Source organism: Suillus fuscotomentosus, assembly GCF_016647785.1.
Source record: "Suillus fuscotomentosus strain FC203 chromosome Unknown F5891scaffold_6, whole genome shotgun sequence".
NCBI lineage: Eukaryota > Fungi > Basidiomycota > Agaricomycetes > Boletales > Suillaceae > Suillus > Suillus fuscotomentosus.
Window position 1 is genome coordinate 260,288 of NW_024539518.1, and position 16,378 is coordinate 276,665.

The 16,378-nt window shown below is 47.4% G+C and overlaps 9 protein-coding genes across 9 annotated transcripts; 6 read left to right on the plus strand and 3 right to left on the minus strand.

Moving 5' to 3' along the window:
* Positions 1 to 7: 7 nt before the first annotated feature.
* On the minus strand, positions 8 to 1,132 carry F5891DRAFT_621972 (RWD-domain-containing protein). Its single transcript, XM_041372500.1, has 7 exons — positions 1,039 to 1,132; positions 955 to 988; positions 836 to 901; positions 651 to 781; positions 468 to 602; positions 246 to 420; positions 8 to 194 (listed from the first exon to the last, which is right to left on the minus strand). Exons 1-7 carry the CDS (start codon positions 1,069 to 1,071, stop codon positions 28 to 30), a joined length of 741 nt encoding a protein of 246 aa, XP_041231252.1. The 5' UTR covers positions 1,072 to 1,132; the 3' UTR covers positions 8 to 27.
* On the plus strand, positions 1,065 to 2,029 carry F5891DRAFT_622008 (uncharacterized protein). Its single transcript, XM_041372501.1, has 4 exons — positions 1,065 to 1,300; positions 1,361 to 1,487; positions 1,541 to 1,713; positions 1,769 to 2,029. Exons 1-4 carry the CDS (start codon positions 1,202 to 1,204, stop codon positions 1,820 to 1,822), a joined length of 453 nt encoding a protein of 150 aa, XP_041231253.1. The 5' UTR covers positions 1,065 to 1,201; the 3' UTR covers positions 1,823 to 2,029.
* An 814-nt stretch (positions 2,030 to 2,843) lies between these two features.
* On the plus strand, positions 2,844 to 3,150 carry F5891DRAFT_942697 (uncharacterized protein; the record flags this gene model as incomplete). Its single annotated transcript, XM_041374438.1, has 2 exons — positions 2,844 to 2,958; positions 3,008 to 3,150. Coding segments are annotated over 2 exons (258 nt in total), but the record flags the coding sequence as incomplete, so codon positions are not given.
* Positions 3,151 to 3,570: 420 nt separating this feature from the next.
* On the plus strand, positions 3,571 to 4,785 carry F5891DRAFT_942488 (uncharacterized protein; the record flags this gene model as incomplete). Its single annotated transcript, XM_041374427.1, has 5 exons — positions 3,571 to 3,760; positions 3,804 to 3,942; positions 3,990 to 4,365; positions 4,418 to 4,502; positions 4,556 to 4,785. The coding sequence occupies 5 exons, from the start codon at positions 3,571 to 3,573 to the stop codon at positions 4,783 to 4,785; spliced, it is 1,020 nt and encodes a 339-aa protein (XP_041231255.1).
* Positions 4,786 to 5,152: 367 nt separating this feature from the next.
* F5891DRAFT_1125739 (cyclin-like protein) lies at positions 5,153 to 6,551 on the minus strand (the record flags this gene model as incomplete). Its single annotated transcript, XM_041364001.1, has 7 exons — positions 5,153 to 5,386; positions 5,440 to 5,516; positions 5,573 to 5,811; positions 5,869 to 6,038; positions 6,086 to 6,217; positions 6,267 to 6,348; positions 6,409 to 6,551. 7 exons carry the CDS (start codon positions 6,549 to 6,551, stop codon positions 5,153 to 5,155), a joined length of 1,077 nt encoding a protein of 358 aa, XP_041231256.1.
* A 2,572-nt stretch (positions 6,552 to 9,123) lies between these two features.
* F5891DRAFT_1005984 (uncharacterized protein) lies at positions 9,124 to 10,675 on the minus strand. The gene is made up of 7 exons (XM_041360408.1): positions 10,497 to 10,675; positions 10,387 to 10,444; positions 10,195 to 10,334; positions 10,022 to 10,141; positions 9,863 to 9,969; positions 9,589 to 9,801; positions 9,124 to 9,533 (listed from the first exon to the last, which is right to left on the minus strand). The coding sequence occupies exons 1-7, from the start codon at positions 10,599 to 10,601 to the stop codon at positions 9,305 to 9,307; spliced, it is 972 nt and encodes a 323-aa protein (XP_041231257.1). The 5' UTR covers positions 10,602 to 10,675; the 3' UTR covers positions 9,124 to 9,304.
* A 1,102-nt stretch (positions 10,676 to 11,777) lies between these two features.
* Positions 11,778 to 12,416, plus strand: F5891DRAFT_942759 (uncharacterized protein; the record flags this gene model as incomplete). The annotated part of the gene is made up of 1 exon (XM_041374442.1): positions 11,778 to 12,416. One exon carries the CDS (start codon positions 11,778 to 11,780, stop codon positions 12,414 to 12,416), a length of 639 nt encoding a protein of 212 aa, XP_041231258.1.
* A 995-nt stretch (positions 12,417 to 13,411) lies between these two features.
* F5891DRAFT_1248983 (peptidase M24, structural domain-containing protein) lies at positions 13,412 to 15,445 on the plus strand (the record flags this gene model as incomplete). The annotated part of the gene is made up of 13 exons (XM_041369864.1): positions 13,412 to 13,497; positions 13,549 to 13,601; positions 13,734 to 13,793; positions 13,843 to 13,968; positions 14,046 to 14,134; positions 14,184 to 14,335; positions 14,386 to 14,459; positions 14,508 to 14,528; positions 14,583 to 14,730; positions 14,781 to 14,919; positions 14,972 to 14,989; positions 15,055 to 15,158; positions 15,212 to 15,445. 13 exons carry the CDS (start codon positions 13,412 to 13,414, stop codon positions 15,255 to 15,257), a joined length of 1,116 nt encoding a protein of 371 aa, XP_041231259.1. The 3' UTR covers positions 15,258 to 15,445.
* A 373-nt stretch (positions 15,446 to 15,818) lies between these two features.
* F5891DRAFT_622577 (uncharacterized protein) lies at positions 15,819 to 16,281 on the plus strand. Its single transcript, XM_041372504.1, has 3 exons — positions 15,819 to 15,955; positions 16,016 to 16,041; positions 16,098 to 16,281. Exons 1-3 carry the CDS (start codon positions 15,890 to 15,892, stop codon positions 16,177 to 16,179), a joined length of 174 nt encoding a protein of 57 aa, XP_041231260.1. The 5' UTR covers positions 15,819 to 15,889; the 3' UTR covers positions 16,180 to 16,281.
* Positions 16,282 to 16,378: the final 97 nt, after the last annotated feature.

The window sequence follows — 16,378 nt, forward strand, 5'->3', positions numbered from 1 at the left end:
ATATACTGTCAGATTTCTTATTTTATTCTAATCACTATCGCTAAAATGCACTCCATCGCCATCGTCATCGTCATCTTCATGTGCGCGCAGCTGGCTCCTGTCATACTGGCTAATATCAACAGAAACGGCGCCTTCTTCCACGAAACTGTCATCATCGTGCTCCAAGTTCTTGTTCTTCTCAAACAATTGACGACCTGATCAAAAATTAGAAGGATGTCGTCAAAATACACTGAACTCCGAATTACCAGTAGGTCGAGTTGCTGCACGTTTCCATTCTTCCCTTTCTTTCGGCGAGAGTGCGCGCAGCTTTTCTTCTTCGTCTTTCGTCTTCTTTTGCGTCATCTCGCGGGTAAATTTAATCTTCCATGCCTTAAACGACTCCACTGTAACTGGGGTTCCGCGAGTCCTCGCTTCTTCCGCCTGGTAATGTGAACTCCTTGTTGTCCAAATAACACGCTCGACTTTACCTCAATTGCCAGGCGTTCTTTTTCTGTTTCCTCAGCCATGAGTTGATCTGCCCTTTTACGAACGAGGGACGTCATCTGTTCTCTAAGATGAGAGACAAGAGTGAATGTCATGGCCATGCCAACATTCTCTTCGCCCTATCGATCACCATGAGATCCGTCATAACATCATAAAACATCACCCACAACTTCCGTAAGACTGTCTAGTAGTGCTTCATGTTCAGTGCCTTCGAGTTCACCCTCGATCGCTACCAACGTCAGGTGAGGCAGGCTGTCAGGGTATTCATCGGGGTAATGGACGGATAGCTGTAGTTTGACTGTCCACAAGGTTTCAGGACTATGTAATAGTGAGGTTTGACGACAAATCTTACAGGGGTGGTCGTTATCTATCGTTTCATCAGGCTCGACATCGATCTGGATCTCCCTGTCCGAAACAACTTGGTAAGGGTCTTAGTGAACTGAATTGTAGTCAAGATCGGTAAGGACGAACTGGACAGCTCTGTAGGGTATATGGATTCAAGTACCTAAACATGCATTGAGCATAACGTGAAGCTCTGCAACAATAGGAATAGACCTCAAACTCCTCCGTAAGAACCTCTGCGGACATCGTTGTGTTCAGGAAATCGTCCGATTGCCGACCATTAAGGTTTTTGGCCAAATATGGACAATGGCGAAAAGAGTCCGAAAAGCGTCAAGCTTTCAAACGTTTCGTTGGATCCGACCCTTCTACAGCGGCTATGTCCTGGCTACGAGGAGTAACATCTGCAGTACTGAGCAGTACTGCAAGAGGAGTGTTCTCTCAAAGACCTAAGCTACCGGCTCGAATGCTCTCCAACGTCCGTCACCCACCCGCTATGCTCGATAGAACCAAAAATCAGGACCGTGTTTGGACGCAGGCTATTTGGGATACCATAGACCGCACAGCAGGAACAGCTCAAAAACAGAACCCACCAACCCCAGATGAATTATGGGCTGAACGGAGTCGGAGTGCAACTTTCAACCCTCCAGCTGATCCGTACACGGGTTGGTTCTCTAGCACTCTAGGTCGTGTTCTCGGCTGATCTCGACCCGTCCAGGTAGAAGAGTATTTGTGAACGGAGACTTGAGTGAGGCATTTAGGAGGTTACAAACGCGTCTCAGACGGAATCGTGTAATGCAGGAAGTGTCGCGGCAAAGACGACATGAAAAGAAGGGCGTAAAGCGGAGACGCTTAAGCAGTGAAAGGTGGAGAAGAATGTTTGCCAACGAGGTATTCATTTTTTTTTGGCCATGCTCTCTCAGGGTTGTGCTCATGGTTTGTGTAGGTGCGGAAGAAAGTGCAACTTGTTAGCACTATACGTCGTCGTGGAGCATACTAAGACAACAATGCATTCTCTTGTCCTTGCGATCAGTGTCCCCGGTGTCTTCATATATATTTCTCTGGCGGATTCTTTCCCCGCGGGACGTTGACCTGCAAAATTACATACCTTACCAACCTGTTTTTGGTATTATAATGATTCTTCTTTCATCAAACAAAGGCCGAAGCCGACGTTCGGTGCGTGGCGATTTGTGAAGTACCAAATTCTCGCCGTTTCTCGCCCTTAGTGTCCTAGGTCTAGATTCTCCTCGTTTTGCCCGCTCCTCTATCAGTATACATAACTAATCTGGGAACAGGTATAATCAATCTAATAGTCCGAGTGACGAGCCTCCTAGTACCAGCCCTTTCCAGCTCTTCCCATCTAGGGGGAGTACTCTCCGGGGGTGCATTCTTGTCCGACTAGTGCCGTCGCGGGACACGAGGCCGCCCCTTCCGACCTCATGGCTGCCACGACGAACGATTAAGCCAGAATCTATTGGTCCCTCGTGCCGTGTGCTGATATCCTGAATCGAGACACGACTAGCACGCCTTCCGTACTTCATTGCGAATCGGTTCGGTACCGTTCAATAGAAACTTGCCGGCTCCTGGGACTAGGTATGTGGCGTGACCACATCGCTGCTGTGAATTGGGGCCCATTTGGAGTAAATGCAGTAGAATGCGTGTAAGGGTGATCGGAATGCTCGGCGACCCTACGGCCGGCGGTTGCGCACTCACTTTGAAAGGTAAAAAGGCTGCCTAGCGGCCTCTCGATATTCTCTTGGATTTCACGACGCATGTTGCTGCAGGAAGGAACGCGATCCCCACGCGACATAGGATGATGTACGAATTTTCTGTACATAAGAAGCTCGCACCTAATGACCAGACGTCAATTCAATAGCACAATCATCTACCGCGACTACTACTAAAAAGCTCCTACTCAAGCTCCTACTCATCCTCAATATTCCGCGACGGAGATGTGTCACAATGTTCGTCGGTGCTCTGATGTTGACCCGGTCCCCGGATTGACCTGCTTCTTTCCATAGATCATTGATGGTCGATTCCACACCGAATGTAGCCACTTCATTGCCATGTCGACAAAGTTCCAGGACTGCCTGCGACCAAATTGTCTCTTCAGTTCAAGACATATCCATCTTATAGGTGTGCCTCTCGACTGTTTCCCATTTGCAATGTATTGACTTGCTCAAAGCATGCAAGTCACAATCTTGCATACGGTTAATGGCCCTGCCCACCAAGAATCCTATTCGCATAAGCCCTTCAAAATGCGGCGACTGTGTCTTAAAGATCAGAGATGAAGTAATGCCAATGGTCCGAGTTTCCGGGATGCGATAGTGGGTTGCAGTTTAGTCCCTGACAACATAGATATACCATAAAACCGCTGCCTTAATGCTGACGGCGCTAGCCCGTATTTAACTTACTAATTACTGGAAGGTTCAATATTTTGCGATAATGTAATCATGCTTTTCGTGTTCTCCGGCATAATAACAACCACGTGTCCCACGGTAACACCACTAGTGAGATAATCATGCCAAACTCGTCACAATTGACGTTGTTGTTCTTGGTCTGCACAGACTATTCCTTGTACTTTTCGTCTAATCCAACTCTGGCCGCATACAATGACTATCGAACATCTATATAGGGCACATGGGAAGGTCCAGATCAACTGTATAGTTTGATACTTAAGAGCCGACTCCCCGCTCGTCCTGTTCATCACTTGTTCTGTGACTCGTTCACAGTTAAAACTTTACGCTTATGGCTTGGAGAGCCCCTGATAATCTGAGATTCTACATGCAGGAAGCGCGCCTCGTGTCCATTAATTGGAACTCATCTCAGCCCAGCGTTGACGCCGCTTTACATGCTCTTCCCCGCCGATACAGGAAACTAAGAGCAATCCATCCACTTCGGCTCGCGCTTTTCAACCAATATTGTCAAGACTGTACGAGTTCTCATGCTACGGCTTTTCCGGGTCTAAAAATTGATTTTAGGGACAGAGGATTTTGTTCCGTGCGTGTCGCTCGGTGAAGAAGACGAGGATAAAGAAACGGGCGAACGCTTCACGGTACCTTGCCCACCTTTCTATCAAGTTCCGTCTATCAGTCTGGCCCGGGCTGATAGCCTCAAGCGGTAATAATCATAAACTTGACTTTCTGCCGTTCTAATTGTACTCGAAGATTGTTCACGTGGATAGATCTTCTCCCGCTCGAAACCGTGCGACGAGCCGTGCATCTCCTCTACCCTGAGACAAAAGCTTGGTCTTTTGCTTCTGACGCAGATGACCCGGATCACACCATCTTCAAATGTATAACATGGTCCCAACTAGTGGACCATGACGATGAGCGGCATTGTCGGAATGCCATGAGCATCTTCATTCAGCCCCCTTGGGTCCTTTCTGGCCGTGATCTTGACCTATTTTGCAAACGTCAATCAGTATGGACGGCTAACGATTTCGAAGCGTTCGCTGCTAACGTATGTCGGCAGTTCTTCGGATCATCCTCAAGCCCGTGGCACGCGCATCCTACTACAGCCCATGAAAGGCTATGGTACAAGGTGAGACGCCGCCGTTCATCCCAATGAATCACGTACTCACGCCACCCACCAGCTATGGGATTGCTGTATCACTAGAAGCTGCCCATGGTTTGTCGTAAGCACTTACACGCATTGGGTCTTTGGAGTATTCTCGAACGGTGAGCTGGATTTAGTCGCCTACTTGTGTTTTCCGCTGAGCCTCGGCATTCAGGGTGGACTGCAGCGTTTGTCTCCCCAGTGTATAGCCATGACTCTCACGACCCATCTGTTTTACAACTCCTGCTATTCTGGCTTTGTTCAGCAATGGGGCTTCCTGGAGGTTGGGTGGTCCCAGAAGTTCGAATTGAACCAGCTTATCCTAGTCATCATCTCACAGCCTCAGTCTCCGATCTCGCCGTCACTGATAAGTCGATATTTACCCTCTGGGATGGAGATGACTAGATCCGCGTCATTCGATTCTATTTGATTGAAGCAGGTTGCGCATGCGCGCTCACTATTATTGTAGGTGTACCGATCTGTTGTTTCCCTTCCAGTTTGAGAAGGTTACGCCGAGTGCTTCGTTTTCATCTCAGCCCAGCCACGACGATAACTATTCTCTAGTACTCCCGATCAGTTAAAAACAACCAAGGCACCTACAGGATTTTCAGAGATCTGGTGATTGTAATTCAATGTAACGCATCCCAAAAATAGATGAACAGTAAATCACTATCAGTTAGAATTCCCGATAAGTATGTCTCCCACAAAGGTACTTCGCGTCAACGTTACGCCAGAAATTCTTTTGCGAGGCCGTGAGGGAGCTGTAATCATTCTAGCTAAGATCCAAGCGGCCTATTATTTTCTTTGCTGATTCTGGGATGGCTCTTTCCGGCTGTTCAGCAACGTGCAATGGTGTCTTGGCGGGCGTATTACCCCCGTATGATGAAATTGGCGTTCTGTTACTGGTGCCTGCGGGGGGGAAAGATGCCGATTGCGATAATAGCTGTGGAACCTGAGAGAAAGGTTCATAAAGAGTTGGGCGCAGGGAACTTGTGGGAGGGGAAATCTGTGAACCCTATTCAGACCGTGCAGGGTCAAGACTACAGTGGGTCATCAAACCATAGTTAAAGGCGCCACATGCGGCGCGTTCTGCATGTCTTGAGCTGAATAATATTCAAGCAGTATGCTCAAGGCGTCTGAGACGTACCATAATTTCTCAGTTATGATTGGTAGCCAGTTCCGATCGACCTACCTGAGACCTTGGCTATGTCATCTTCTGTGAACCCGTAATATTCAACTGCGAAGCGAGAAGCATCAGGTGAAGCGGGTTTATGAGAAGGAGGTGTCGGAAGGGATGCTGAAGGCGGAGATGCGGAGATTCGAGCATCCAGGGACGCTGAATGAGGCCCATCAACAGCTCGCTGCGCCAGAACGTAGCAAGTACATGCGATGATACGAGGAGGGAATAAGATGCATAATGGTGTCCGATAACTGGCACATGAATTGAGACAATGATTCGCCTCTGTAAGTTTGGGACGACTAACTTACGAATCATGAGCAATACTCCACGCGTAATCGTGAACTCGAGTGTCTTCCTGGTAGGCATCGAAAAGATCGATTAATTCGGCGTGAGGGCTCGGGGCTACGAAATCAAAGCAAAGTGCCTCGAGGAGGACTTCTTCCGTGAGAAGAATAACGTTTTGTAGTTGATCGACTTCCTGATGATAAATGAGCTCAGTTGGAGCAACAAAAACATGTTACATGCTGGGCTTTCGCTGTGTATGAGGGAGACATCTTTCCCTGTAATCTTAGCCTGACACACTCTTGCGACGTCGCGAAGCTTGCGTCCGCACTCCTCCGTCTTTGTTGCAAGGAATATACAGGAAGCCGCCACGTCCTAGAAGGAACGTCGTCCGCATTATCTAGAAATTGTGAGATAAGAATACCTGTCTGTGATAATCTTCCATGGAATGTCTCATAAAAAAGCGGTGAAACCAGGTCGCGGCTGTGAACATGGCAGAAGTGGGCCTGCGGAATCAAATGGACGTGAAAAGAAGATCAAGAGGCAGTAATTGACAAAGGGCTAACAGTCCAAGGGAAGAACCCAGACGGAACAAAAATTCGACGCCCCTAGATCGATCATATAGCTCCTTCGCGACGGTGTATGATGATGTGACAACACTCGGGGTCAGCTGGAGAGCTGATATCGGAAATACCCACTGAGATTGCATGATATGATGTTGTCCCCAAAGGAGAGGCAGGAAGGAAGCAAAGAAGTGAGTTGGCAAGGTTCAACGACAACGCCACGATTCGATTGCCTAAAGATCACGTAAAGCTGTGCAAGTTCTAAGATGGGGCCCCCCTAGCGCTGTTTCGTTCACTGCCTCCAAGTCGAGACTCTGTGTAAACTTGCCATTGTTCTTAAATCTCGCGTGAAGTAGGTGAAAGCATGCTGATCACCCGAGAAGTAAAAAAAAGACTGTTCTGTTCACAATTTAGTTCGGTAGCCTGGTAGTATTGTATTAGTTTTATTCCGTCTCCGTGACACAGGTTAACAAATCCCGCGTTCGGGGACAATCAGAATTACAGCAAAGCAGATTCTCAAGTCAGATGAGTTCTTTCCCCAAGTTTACAGCCGCGGATATGCACATCCCTCACTGTACACAGCGAGGTGTGCCTCGTGCCTTCTTTCAATAATTGGCCTGGTCATTCATTCCTCTATAGTAACTTGGAAATCAACGAATCCCCCCCAATTGCTTCACCATTAATTTTAGTTATTTCCGCTTACCTCGCCACTAATTGCACTTGGCTTGCTTGACATGTAGAATTACTAAGAAGCATTTATGACTTTGTCAAAAGCGGGTTCAAAGTACTTGTGACGTGCCTGTCGCACGCTTTCTGATTCCGTTTGCTCTTTAGCTTGTAATTCCTGAACTTTAACTAATCCCCATCAACTGGCGGTACTACTCACTGGCGATTATCCTCCTTGTCCTCGCCGCCTACATGAGCAAACCGTTACCAAATAATTACAACACTGGCAGAAGTCGCTCCATGGTCGCCTTGGCCGACTTCCCATCCACCACCGCAACTTGCCTGTCAAGATGATCAACAAAATATATCTTCATAAATCACTACAACAATCATCAAGATCCGTCAAAAAAACATGTAGTGGAAATTGCAAGGAAATGTCATATATCCATCGATCTTTCCGCACCGCTATTCTAATCACCGATCATCGATGCATCTTCATCGCCATCGCCCACAGATACCGACATAACATACTCCCAACACCTCCTTGGACCTATCTACTGTACAGCTTCTACAGCCTATGAATGTCGATGTCAGACCTTATCTGCCTTTGCCTGCCTGTGTGCAGGTCGGACAAAACGAATCGATGAGACGGTCTGCAACATGGTCGTCAGCATTGGATACGACATGCCCCCAGAGCGCTCAAGCCTCACTAAATTGTTGGGGGAACTGCCGACTATGACGTATCAAAGGATCTAGTCAGCTTTCCGACCCTTGCAAACAAGCACCACGAGGTACCCACTATTGCCAGCATGTTGTCGTGCACGAAGGCGGCACGCAAGTACTTGGATGAGATGAGCTAAATTTGCAATAGCGATCATCACATCGGATCTAGAGGCGTGTGAGCAGTATGTTTTCAATGTTTAGGTCTGTAGCTGACCATTTCATCGGCCTGAATAGCGTCAGTCACGGCAAAGGCATCGAACCGAATATGCTCACCAAGTCGAAAACATGACCGCAATGGCTGTATGTATTACGAACTCTGGATAGAAGACAGGGACCAGAGTAAGCAATGACTCAGATCATAGGTCAGGCATCGACTGACCTTCGCCAGTGACACATGGAGGAAGTTGGGGAACGGAGAGTGGACTTGGGGTTGTTGGACCAAATTCCTGCCTCTTATAAACCCCACGACAAATCAAGCGAAAATTCGAGAATAGATGGCGCAGATCTCGTCGGGGAATCAGTGATTTCGCATCGGACCGTTTGAACAGATCTGTAGCCAGCTAGTTGCAGCGTCAACGTGTGGCACGGAGGAACCATCTGATGCTCCTCGGAACAACAAATTTGGCTCCACCGGTTAGGCTGGAATATACATATCAGGATAGCCAGTAGACATTTGGTCCCGTTTATCTAGCGAATGGGTTTGCTAAAAAGCTAAAAACCCAAATGAGTCTCCACAGCGGCGACAGCCGAACTTCATCTAACGGAGAGGTGTTTCTGCCCGAGTTCGAGGATCAAACACATCAAGCTGCATCAGGCGTACACTCACTCGTTGTCGGGACGGCATCCCGAATATCTTACATCACCGTCCGGGAAGCATTAAAATCATTTATTGTATTTTTGAGTCGCGATTCAATTGGAAGATGCTGATAGGCTGAGAGATTTCGTTCTACCCCATTCTCCTGATAAATTTTCAAAATGGTTTGGGCAGTCTTCGGAACTCCTCTGGAAGATTTAGGCAGCTGCTCCCGAATATTTCGCCCCAGTCTCGCGCTCATATCGCGACCTGTCACATTATAATTCCCGAAAATACTCACCTTTATCATCCAGAATCAGACTGATGGCCCCGAAGTATTGGCTGGGTCTCTCCCGCAGGATTACGCATGTTTCATCTCAAGGGCGGCCGCCAATGCGGTTGAACGCCAGAAGAATATGACGCTCCTCCTCTTGATTAACCTTGCACCACAGAGAAGTTCCGCATACACGCATGGTGATCTGCAACTGATCTTGAAAGTGATCAAGGCTAATTGTAAACTCTATCGTGCCTATCGGCGGATGAAGGCGAAGTTTGGTGATGAGGGATTGGAGGGATAAACGGACAATTTTGTTATCCTGCAAACATCCCCACAACATATTGGCTGACCCCTTCAGGAGTCAAGCTGCCAACATCGGAGAATACCAGCGTAATCAGGTCCGGCCTGGTGTTCATCCATCAGAACGTGTCATGGCACCATTAATTCTCCCACCTAGTATAGTCCACTCCAGGGTTGCATGCAATTTGTTCTGGCGTCATTTGTCGTATACAACCGGCATTAGTGGACTTTTCATGAAAGAATTTGATCCCGCCCGCGGTCGGCGGGGACGTAACATTGCCTCCCGAAGATAACGGGAAAGACAGAATATTGGATGTGTGCGTTGGCAGGTCATACTGCGATAGCGGGAATAGACGATGAAATTTGTAACTGTTTTTCAGGATCATATGAGCTCCGGAGCAGTGCATTGTGATACTGAAATTACCTCTCAGCGAGGGCATAAAAAGGGATATTCGCGGCTTGTGCGATGATTGCGATCTGGTTACTGCCAACGGCATTGATCAGGCCGCCACTTTCTACGACAGCTTCTGATCCCACTAGAACGAAGTCTACTTTGTCCATGACATATGATACCGCCGAATCCAGTACCACCGTGCAGGGTATACCGGCGGCTGTAAGTTCTTCGTAGGTTCGTAGGCTTTCAATAAGAACATCAGTCTTCTTTGGAGATACCAAAGTTACAGAGTATAAGAGCGAACCCTAAGCCGCGAGGCCGTGCTTCTGTCACGTAGACCGATATTCTCTTTCTCTCGTGGGCACGGAGCAGGGTCTTCATCACGACTCTCGAATAGGAATGAGTCAGGATCTTCCCGTTGACATGAGGGATCATACAACGAGGAAGCACGTGGAAAACATACCACCGAGTCATCTTTGATGAATCCCAGCGCAAGGCTGGCAATTTTATCGCGATAAGTGAGAGCCTCAGCAGCATATTTTTGGCCTTGTCTAACAAGCTCTAGTTTCAAATCAGAGAAGCTCTTTTGTACTTGTCAGTTTGAGAAGGAAGATAGGATAGGCGGGCTGTACTGACTGCGGAGTCATGCGGGAGCAATGTGACAAACGCGATAAATAATTCGCACCCAGCGTTCAAACTGATCGGATTGGAAGTCGAGGCCTTCAAAGCTCCTGCACCGTCGTTTAGAGCTTTTACTAACTCAAGCATGGTCCCAGCTAGTATCTTCTGGGTCAACGCGACACTGTAGGAAGAAACATGGCGTAGTACCATCGGATGTCTCGATCAACTTGCTCAGGGCTAGAATTGCAGCCAGGGGAGGCGATAGCTGGTTTTGTTATGAGCATTACCAAAAAAAAGATAATATAAGAAAGTTGCACCTCTTCATTCTTCAGGAATGAAGCGTAAGTTTCGCAGATATCGAAAGAAACCATAGAGAATGCAGAGGCTGATGTATTTGCCTCCGTAGTTGCAAGACCCGGCATGACAAAGGGAGTAATTTGAAGGTACTGGGAGAGGTATGTTCCTTCAACTTGTTCGTTCCTTACAGAGATGATGATAGCATGACTCCAAGATCACGTGAAACCAGGAACATAAGCGTATGGGCGCTTGCGACTATAATGTCGGTGAAACAAACTTGGTGCTTGTACAAGGAATTACTGTAGATGTTTAGATCACTTGGGCACTGAAAGCTACTGCCCAGACTATTAAGTCTAAGAGGTTTTATTTAAAAGATAGATACAACAAGCTTGAGTAGTTGACATCCATGCAATGCGTTATTATCACCCTGTCACAAGTTGAAGGGGACACATATGGTCGTAACTAGTCGGAACCGTGACAGGTGGGATATCTGACCCTGCCGTGGACAGCCTCCTGGTGTTTGACAATGTGACTTGGCTCCCGCGCTTGCGAAACTATTTAGCCAGACTAGTGCGGGAATGTTGGACATCACATTTAGTACTCTTTGTCACTAGCTTTGGGTAGTCTTTGTCCTTCTAGCTTTGTGTCCGTTGCTATGCAAGTAGCTGTCATTTCAAGTCTATCCATGACCTGTAATACATGGTTAACGTTCTGCTCATCACGTCGGGGAAAGTGTTTTAGAAGGGACGGGATTGCATTCTCGTAAATCAATATATCAGTACAATATTGGCGTGCAATAAAGGTGCAACTACTATCGAAGGTAATTTGGTGCTGACCCTGTGATAAATTTCATACTGAATTATTCACTTTAGGAAAGAATATAGATGAATTAAAATAATTAAGGCTGAATTTGGAGATAAAAAGGAGTTAGCTGGAGACGAAAAAACGTGTTTCGTTCTCTGGACATGTCGGGTCGCAATCGATACGAAAGGCCAATTATAGTGGCGGGACCCACGCCCGCCAGCGCACCCTTCAAAAGGCCGGTAACGCCATGCATTTATAGTACCCTTGTGCCCTCAAAAGCCAGGTTCACTATCTTCCTCCTCGAGGTCACATATCTTGCCCTGCATCTTCCTTACTTTCTCTTTATCAATACATATCATTGCTCCTGGTAAAGGGCAGGCCTCTCTTTGTCCCGAACAATTTGACTTGTCTTACAATGGACAAGTACGTTTCTTTTACCTATAAATTTATTTCAGAGGCTCACGGAACTCAATCAACCCAGTAACAGTACCCCCAACATGCAGACACCACCATCATCGACTGCTCAAGTTCATTTTTCCAGCGATGTCCGCAACATGGATAACTGGGCTCGCCGTACAGGCATCCCGTTAACCACAGCGGAAGCTTTAGGCACTACTTATGCTCGTGCTCATAAGTGGTTGACGTCGTTAAAAGCCCAACTAATTCAGCACCACGGGTGGCAGGACGCCGAAGCTGCCGTCGATACTCGTATGCTCTTCACCGTAGAAGCGCCTTCTCCATGGCGCTCCCCCAATGGGCTCCCTTTGAGCCCCAAGTTACGCCTTCAACTCCCCACACACGCATCCTCTTTCTTTTCTCCAGAGCGACGCGTTCAGTGGCAAATGGTGTTCCATAGTGACATCTTTGCCACTCAGCGACTTATCGTCCAACCCATCACCGACATCCTGAATCTTATCCAATGCCTACTCACCGGCGTTGTGACCCTTGTGTACGAGGAGCAACTACCTCAGGGTACTTATACTACCACCCGGGGCCTCCCGTCAGTGCAGTGGATAACCAATAACCAGGCCGCCCTCCTTGAAATCTTTGGGCATGCCCATTTCAAGCAGCTCTGGAAGGCTGCCAACGACAGAACGACGTCGTTCAAAGTTGACTTTGAACCTCGCCGCCGTTGATCGTGGAGTGGCACGAAAGCCCTTACCCTGGGGGCCAAGGCTCACGTGCAGCAAGCGCCTTTATGCATTCTTTCGAGCGCTATCTCCATTCTTTCATTTCCCCACTTGTGATCCGCTTTGCTACCTGATTTGTGCTTGTGCCCTTCGCCGCATTGTTGTGATATAATGCTCTCTTTACGCGTCCTCGGCATAATTTTTATATCTCCACATAGACCACTCGTATATTGTTAATTCGCTTTATTCTGAATCATCTTATACACACCTATCATCGATCACATTTAATACCCGCCATCATATCGTTACAATCGAATACTTAGCATCACCACTGCCCGCCTAATGTTACAATGCGAATGCTCACCTCGATCGTCTTTCGCGCCCATACTGACAAAGGCTCGTCAAATGAGACCCAGTGTGGTGCTCCCCTTGACCCAGCCAAGGTGATATTGTCAGCAAGGGACAGGAATGACTCAGGTTACTAGTATAGAACACACACGACTAGGCTATGCATGTTGTACTTGTACGCCAGCCTTCTGTTTCGTGACGGTCACCGATCTGAACGGTGCTGCGCCAATTATGCCAAGTGTTAGTGTCAGGTCATTCCGATCTTGAAAAAAAGCGTTAGCGAATAGACGGACATCATAATCAGGCTCTACGTGATAGGAGAGCCCTTGGAAGGTTTAGCGCCTTCAAAACACGTTGAAGGGTCGCACCAACGGCAAGATCAGATGCACGTTGGGAACGTGAGGCAGACGGAGCTTTGGACAGTCATGTCCTTGTGATATGCTAATTCAAGCATATCACGGCATAATTGTATAACATATGTGGGATGACAGAACTTAGCGTCACCTATGAAAAAAAAAAGTTGGAACGTCATCAAACCCGCGTCGCGTCGGAGAAATCCGCGTCACGTGTATCTCAAGTTACTTGCTGTGGTCGCTCAGTCATCACTACAAAATTTTATCTCATTGTATCTATCGTTCTACCTGACAAGGAAGATGACTTCAGCCACGGTACTCTGTCAGAGCTCCAGTTGTCCACATGGAAACCCGCCATCACGGCTCGAATGCCCCACGTGCAATAAGTATGTCACACACCATGTTGCATCCTGCTGTTAGCACTGAACTTCGTCGAGGCTGGGTATCCGTGGTTCTTTTTTCTGCGGACAGGAGTGCTTCAAAGGCAACTGTGAGTCGATCACGATATCAATCTGTGTGGAAGCATTGAAACGCCACACTTTTGACAGGGGTAAGTACGATGTAAACCCAGGCACCGCTCGCACCTCATGTACTTTTAATTCCCTCCGCATCTACCAGAAAGCCCACAAAATCATCCACGATCTTGTACGTTCCCCGGCTACTGCAGCTAATCCATCACAAGGTCCGTCGATAGAGATATTTCCAGTCGCGAGTCAGCTGATGTGATACAGACGGCACGTACCATCCTTTCGCGAACTTCGATTTCACGGGTACTCTAAGACCCGTATACCCCCTCTCTCCAAAGCGTGAAGTTCCGGAACATATTCCACGTCCTGACTACGCAACACACGAAGATGGTAGGATCTTGCGCCTTCTCAGCAACGTAACACGCAATTTGAACATGACAATAACCAATTTCCACTCCCACCTACAGGAGTACCGACCACAGAGTTAAAGCGAGCGGGCCAACCCCCACGTTTATTGAACTCGGAGGAAATTGAGAAGATGAAGTTTGCGTGCAGGGTAAGGCTTCGGTTATGATGAACCTGACATCATACTCATTTTTCTCAAGCTTGGCCGAGAAGTGCTGGATATTGCAGCAGCAATGGTACGATCAGGTGTGACTACTGATGAGATAGATGCTGTCGTTCATCAAGCTACGATCGACCGTAACGCATACCCGTCACCCTTGAACTATCGTAATTTCCCGAAATCCGTCTGCACGTAAGATTGTCTCAAGCTTGTCTTCTGATTTGTCCTTGATATTGCATCAGCTCCATCAATGAAATTATATGTCATGGCATCCCTGATCGCAGGAAATTGCAAGAAGGTGACATCATCAATCTCGGTGCGTTCCGCTGTTCTTTCTGTTGGGTATGTTCTAATGTTGTAATAGACATATCGCTCTACTACGATGGTAGGTGGAAACATTGCGTTTTTATCTTATCCCATGTTTGAAGGTGAAGGTCAGGATTTCATGCCGACTTGAATGCCACATACCCCGTCGGTGAGATAGACGAAGACTCTAAGAAATTGATTCAAACCACTCGACAATGTCTCGATGAGGCGATTAAGATATGCAAACCGGGTGCATTATTCCGTGACATCGGCAAAGTTATGTTAGTTTTTCCCTTCGGTACCGTTTAACTCACGCTTACGTTGGTCCTAGCGAGCCGATTGCACGTGCTAACGGATGTGCTGTCGTACGGACGTACACAGGTCACGGCATCAATGACTTATTCCACACGGCGCCTAATATTCCACACTACGCAAAGAATAAAGCAATTGGTACCATGAAACCAGGAATGGTAAGGCAGCTAGCGACAAATTTTTTTTAGCTACTAACTTCATCGAATCTAGTGCTTTACAATAGAGCCGGTAAGCTGCCTCATGCTCACTCTATTTGCTCCCCGGAGCCGAACCTCATGTACGGTTGCAATAAGATGATCAATCTAGGTTCCCATTGGGATACACACCATTGGCCCGACAACTGGACTGCTACCACAGTGGATGGGAAACGTAGTGCTCAATTTGAAGAAACCTTACTGTAAGCGTTATATGACACCAACTTATCTGAAACATTGCTCATCGATGTTTCAGTATCACAGAGACTGGCGTAGAAGTTTTGACTGCGGGGAGCTTGTAGTAACAACTTGTCATTATCATTGCTTACATTCAGGGATAGATATACTTACATGTTCTGGTCAGTTTTCTTCCGTCACACTCCGCCCAAAAATATTCCCTTCAGCGGCAAGGCACATCGAAGCATCGAGATCGACTGAATGAAATCGGACATTTATGGATGTGACATGTGTACCCTTATCTTTCCTCGTTTCCCCTTATGCAAAAATATCGTTTCGTCTTTCAATATCCCCGCAATTACACCCGCTGACACTGACCCTTGGTAATAGTGGAAAGGGCGGAGAACACGTTCGTGTGTGGGTATCTCCTCACATTCCTTACTTTCCCACCTCCACCTACAAGATCTATCACCCTTGTCAATCCACTGAGCGCCTGTCTATATGTCGGACAATGACACTGACACTGAACCCTATCTTTTCGTCGAGAAATGTGGTTCAACCCGAGGGAACCCGATATACGTGATCACAAAGTACATCCCGTCAGTTGGTGTACTCGAATGAAATAATCGTGCGCAAGGGCTGATTGAGATATTCCAGCGCTATGAATGGCTATTCGAGTAGGACGGTGGGCCACGCTTTCATTTCATTCTTTTAGCGACGCCATTGTAATGTGCATTTTTAGAGGGAAATTAGATGTATGGATTTAGGTGGCGAAGCTCTCGGTTCATACAAGGCTCGCCAAGGAGGCTGTACACACATACAGGTGGGTGACGTTGACAGCCGTCGCAAGGTTATCTCAATTTTCCATCATCACATGTCCCAGTTTTTCAACCACGCTGAATACCTCAAGTGGGTCTTTCCATTGTCAACACTGATGAAGCTCAATATATTCATTTTTGCTACAGTTGTACTGGGTGCGGCATGGAGTTTTCCAAAGTAATGCTTCGCCAAAACGCCTACATCGAGATCAAAGGCCTCCCTTCCTAATTCCCCTGACGCTCGGTCACCGTTCTCTCATCTGCTATGTTCGCTATCCTCGTTGCTTTGGAACAGATACGTATATGAACAGCTATACCTGGAATAGGCTTCCAATACGGTTTGGCAATCGCAATGTAATACTTCACACATAACATGCAATTTGGACAGTCCTCTACCATAGTCACATTATCGAGAAGTTAAGCACTCG

Bases quoted from the DNA above. Each gene is read 5' to 3' on its own strand.
- F5891DRAFT_621972 (XM_041372500.1), bottom strand. From the start codon at position 1,071: ATGTCCGCAGAGGTTCTTACGGAGGAGTTTGAG. The intron at 989-1,038 runs GTCTATTCCTAT...ATGCATGTTTAG, and splicing joins TTCTTACGGAGGAGTTTGAG to GTACTTGAATCCATATACCC. The intron at 195-245 runs GTAATTCGGAGT...ATTTTTGATCAG, and splicing joins TGCAGCAACTCGACCTACTG to GTCGTCAATTGTTTGAGAAG.
- F5891DRAFT_622008 (XM_041372501.1), top strand. From the start codon at position 1,202: ATGTCCTGGCTACGAGGAGTAACATCTGCAGTACTGAGCAGTACTGCA. The intron at 1,488-1,540 runs GTTGGTTCTCTA...CGACCCGTCCAG, and splicing joins TCCAGCTGATCCGTACACGG to GTAGAAGAGTATTTGTGAAC. The intron at 1,714-1,768 runs GTATTCATTTTT...TGGTTTGTGTAG, and splicing joins GAAGAATGTTTGCCAACGAG to GTGCGGAAGAAAGTGCAACT.
- F5891DRAFT_1005984 (XM_041360408.1), bottom strand. From the start codon at position 10,601: ATGCCGGGTCTTGCAACTACGGAGGCAAATACATCAGCCTCTGCATTC. The intron at 10,445-10,496 runs GTGCAACTTTCT...TAACAAAACCAG, and splicing joins CATTCCTGAAGAATGAAGAG to CTATCGCCTCCCCTGGCTGC. The intron at 9,802-9,862 runs GTTCGCTCTTAT...TCTTATTGAAAG, and splicing joins GCACGGCCTCGCGGCTTAGG to CCTACGAACCTACGAAGAAC.
- F5891DRAFT_622577 (XM_041372504.1), top strand. From the start codon at position 15,890: ATGGATTTAGGTGGCGAAGCTCTCGGTTCATACAAGGCTCGCCAAGGA. The intron at 15,956-16,015 runs GTGGGTGACGTT...CACATGTCCCAG, and splicing joins GAGGCTGTACACACATACAG to TTTTTCAACCACGCTGAATA. The intron at 16,042-16,097 runs GTGGGTCTTTCC...TTTTTGCTACAG, and splicing joins AACCACGCTGAATACCTCAA to TTGTACTGGGTGCGGCATGG.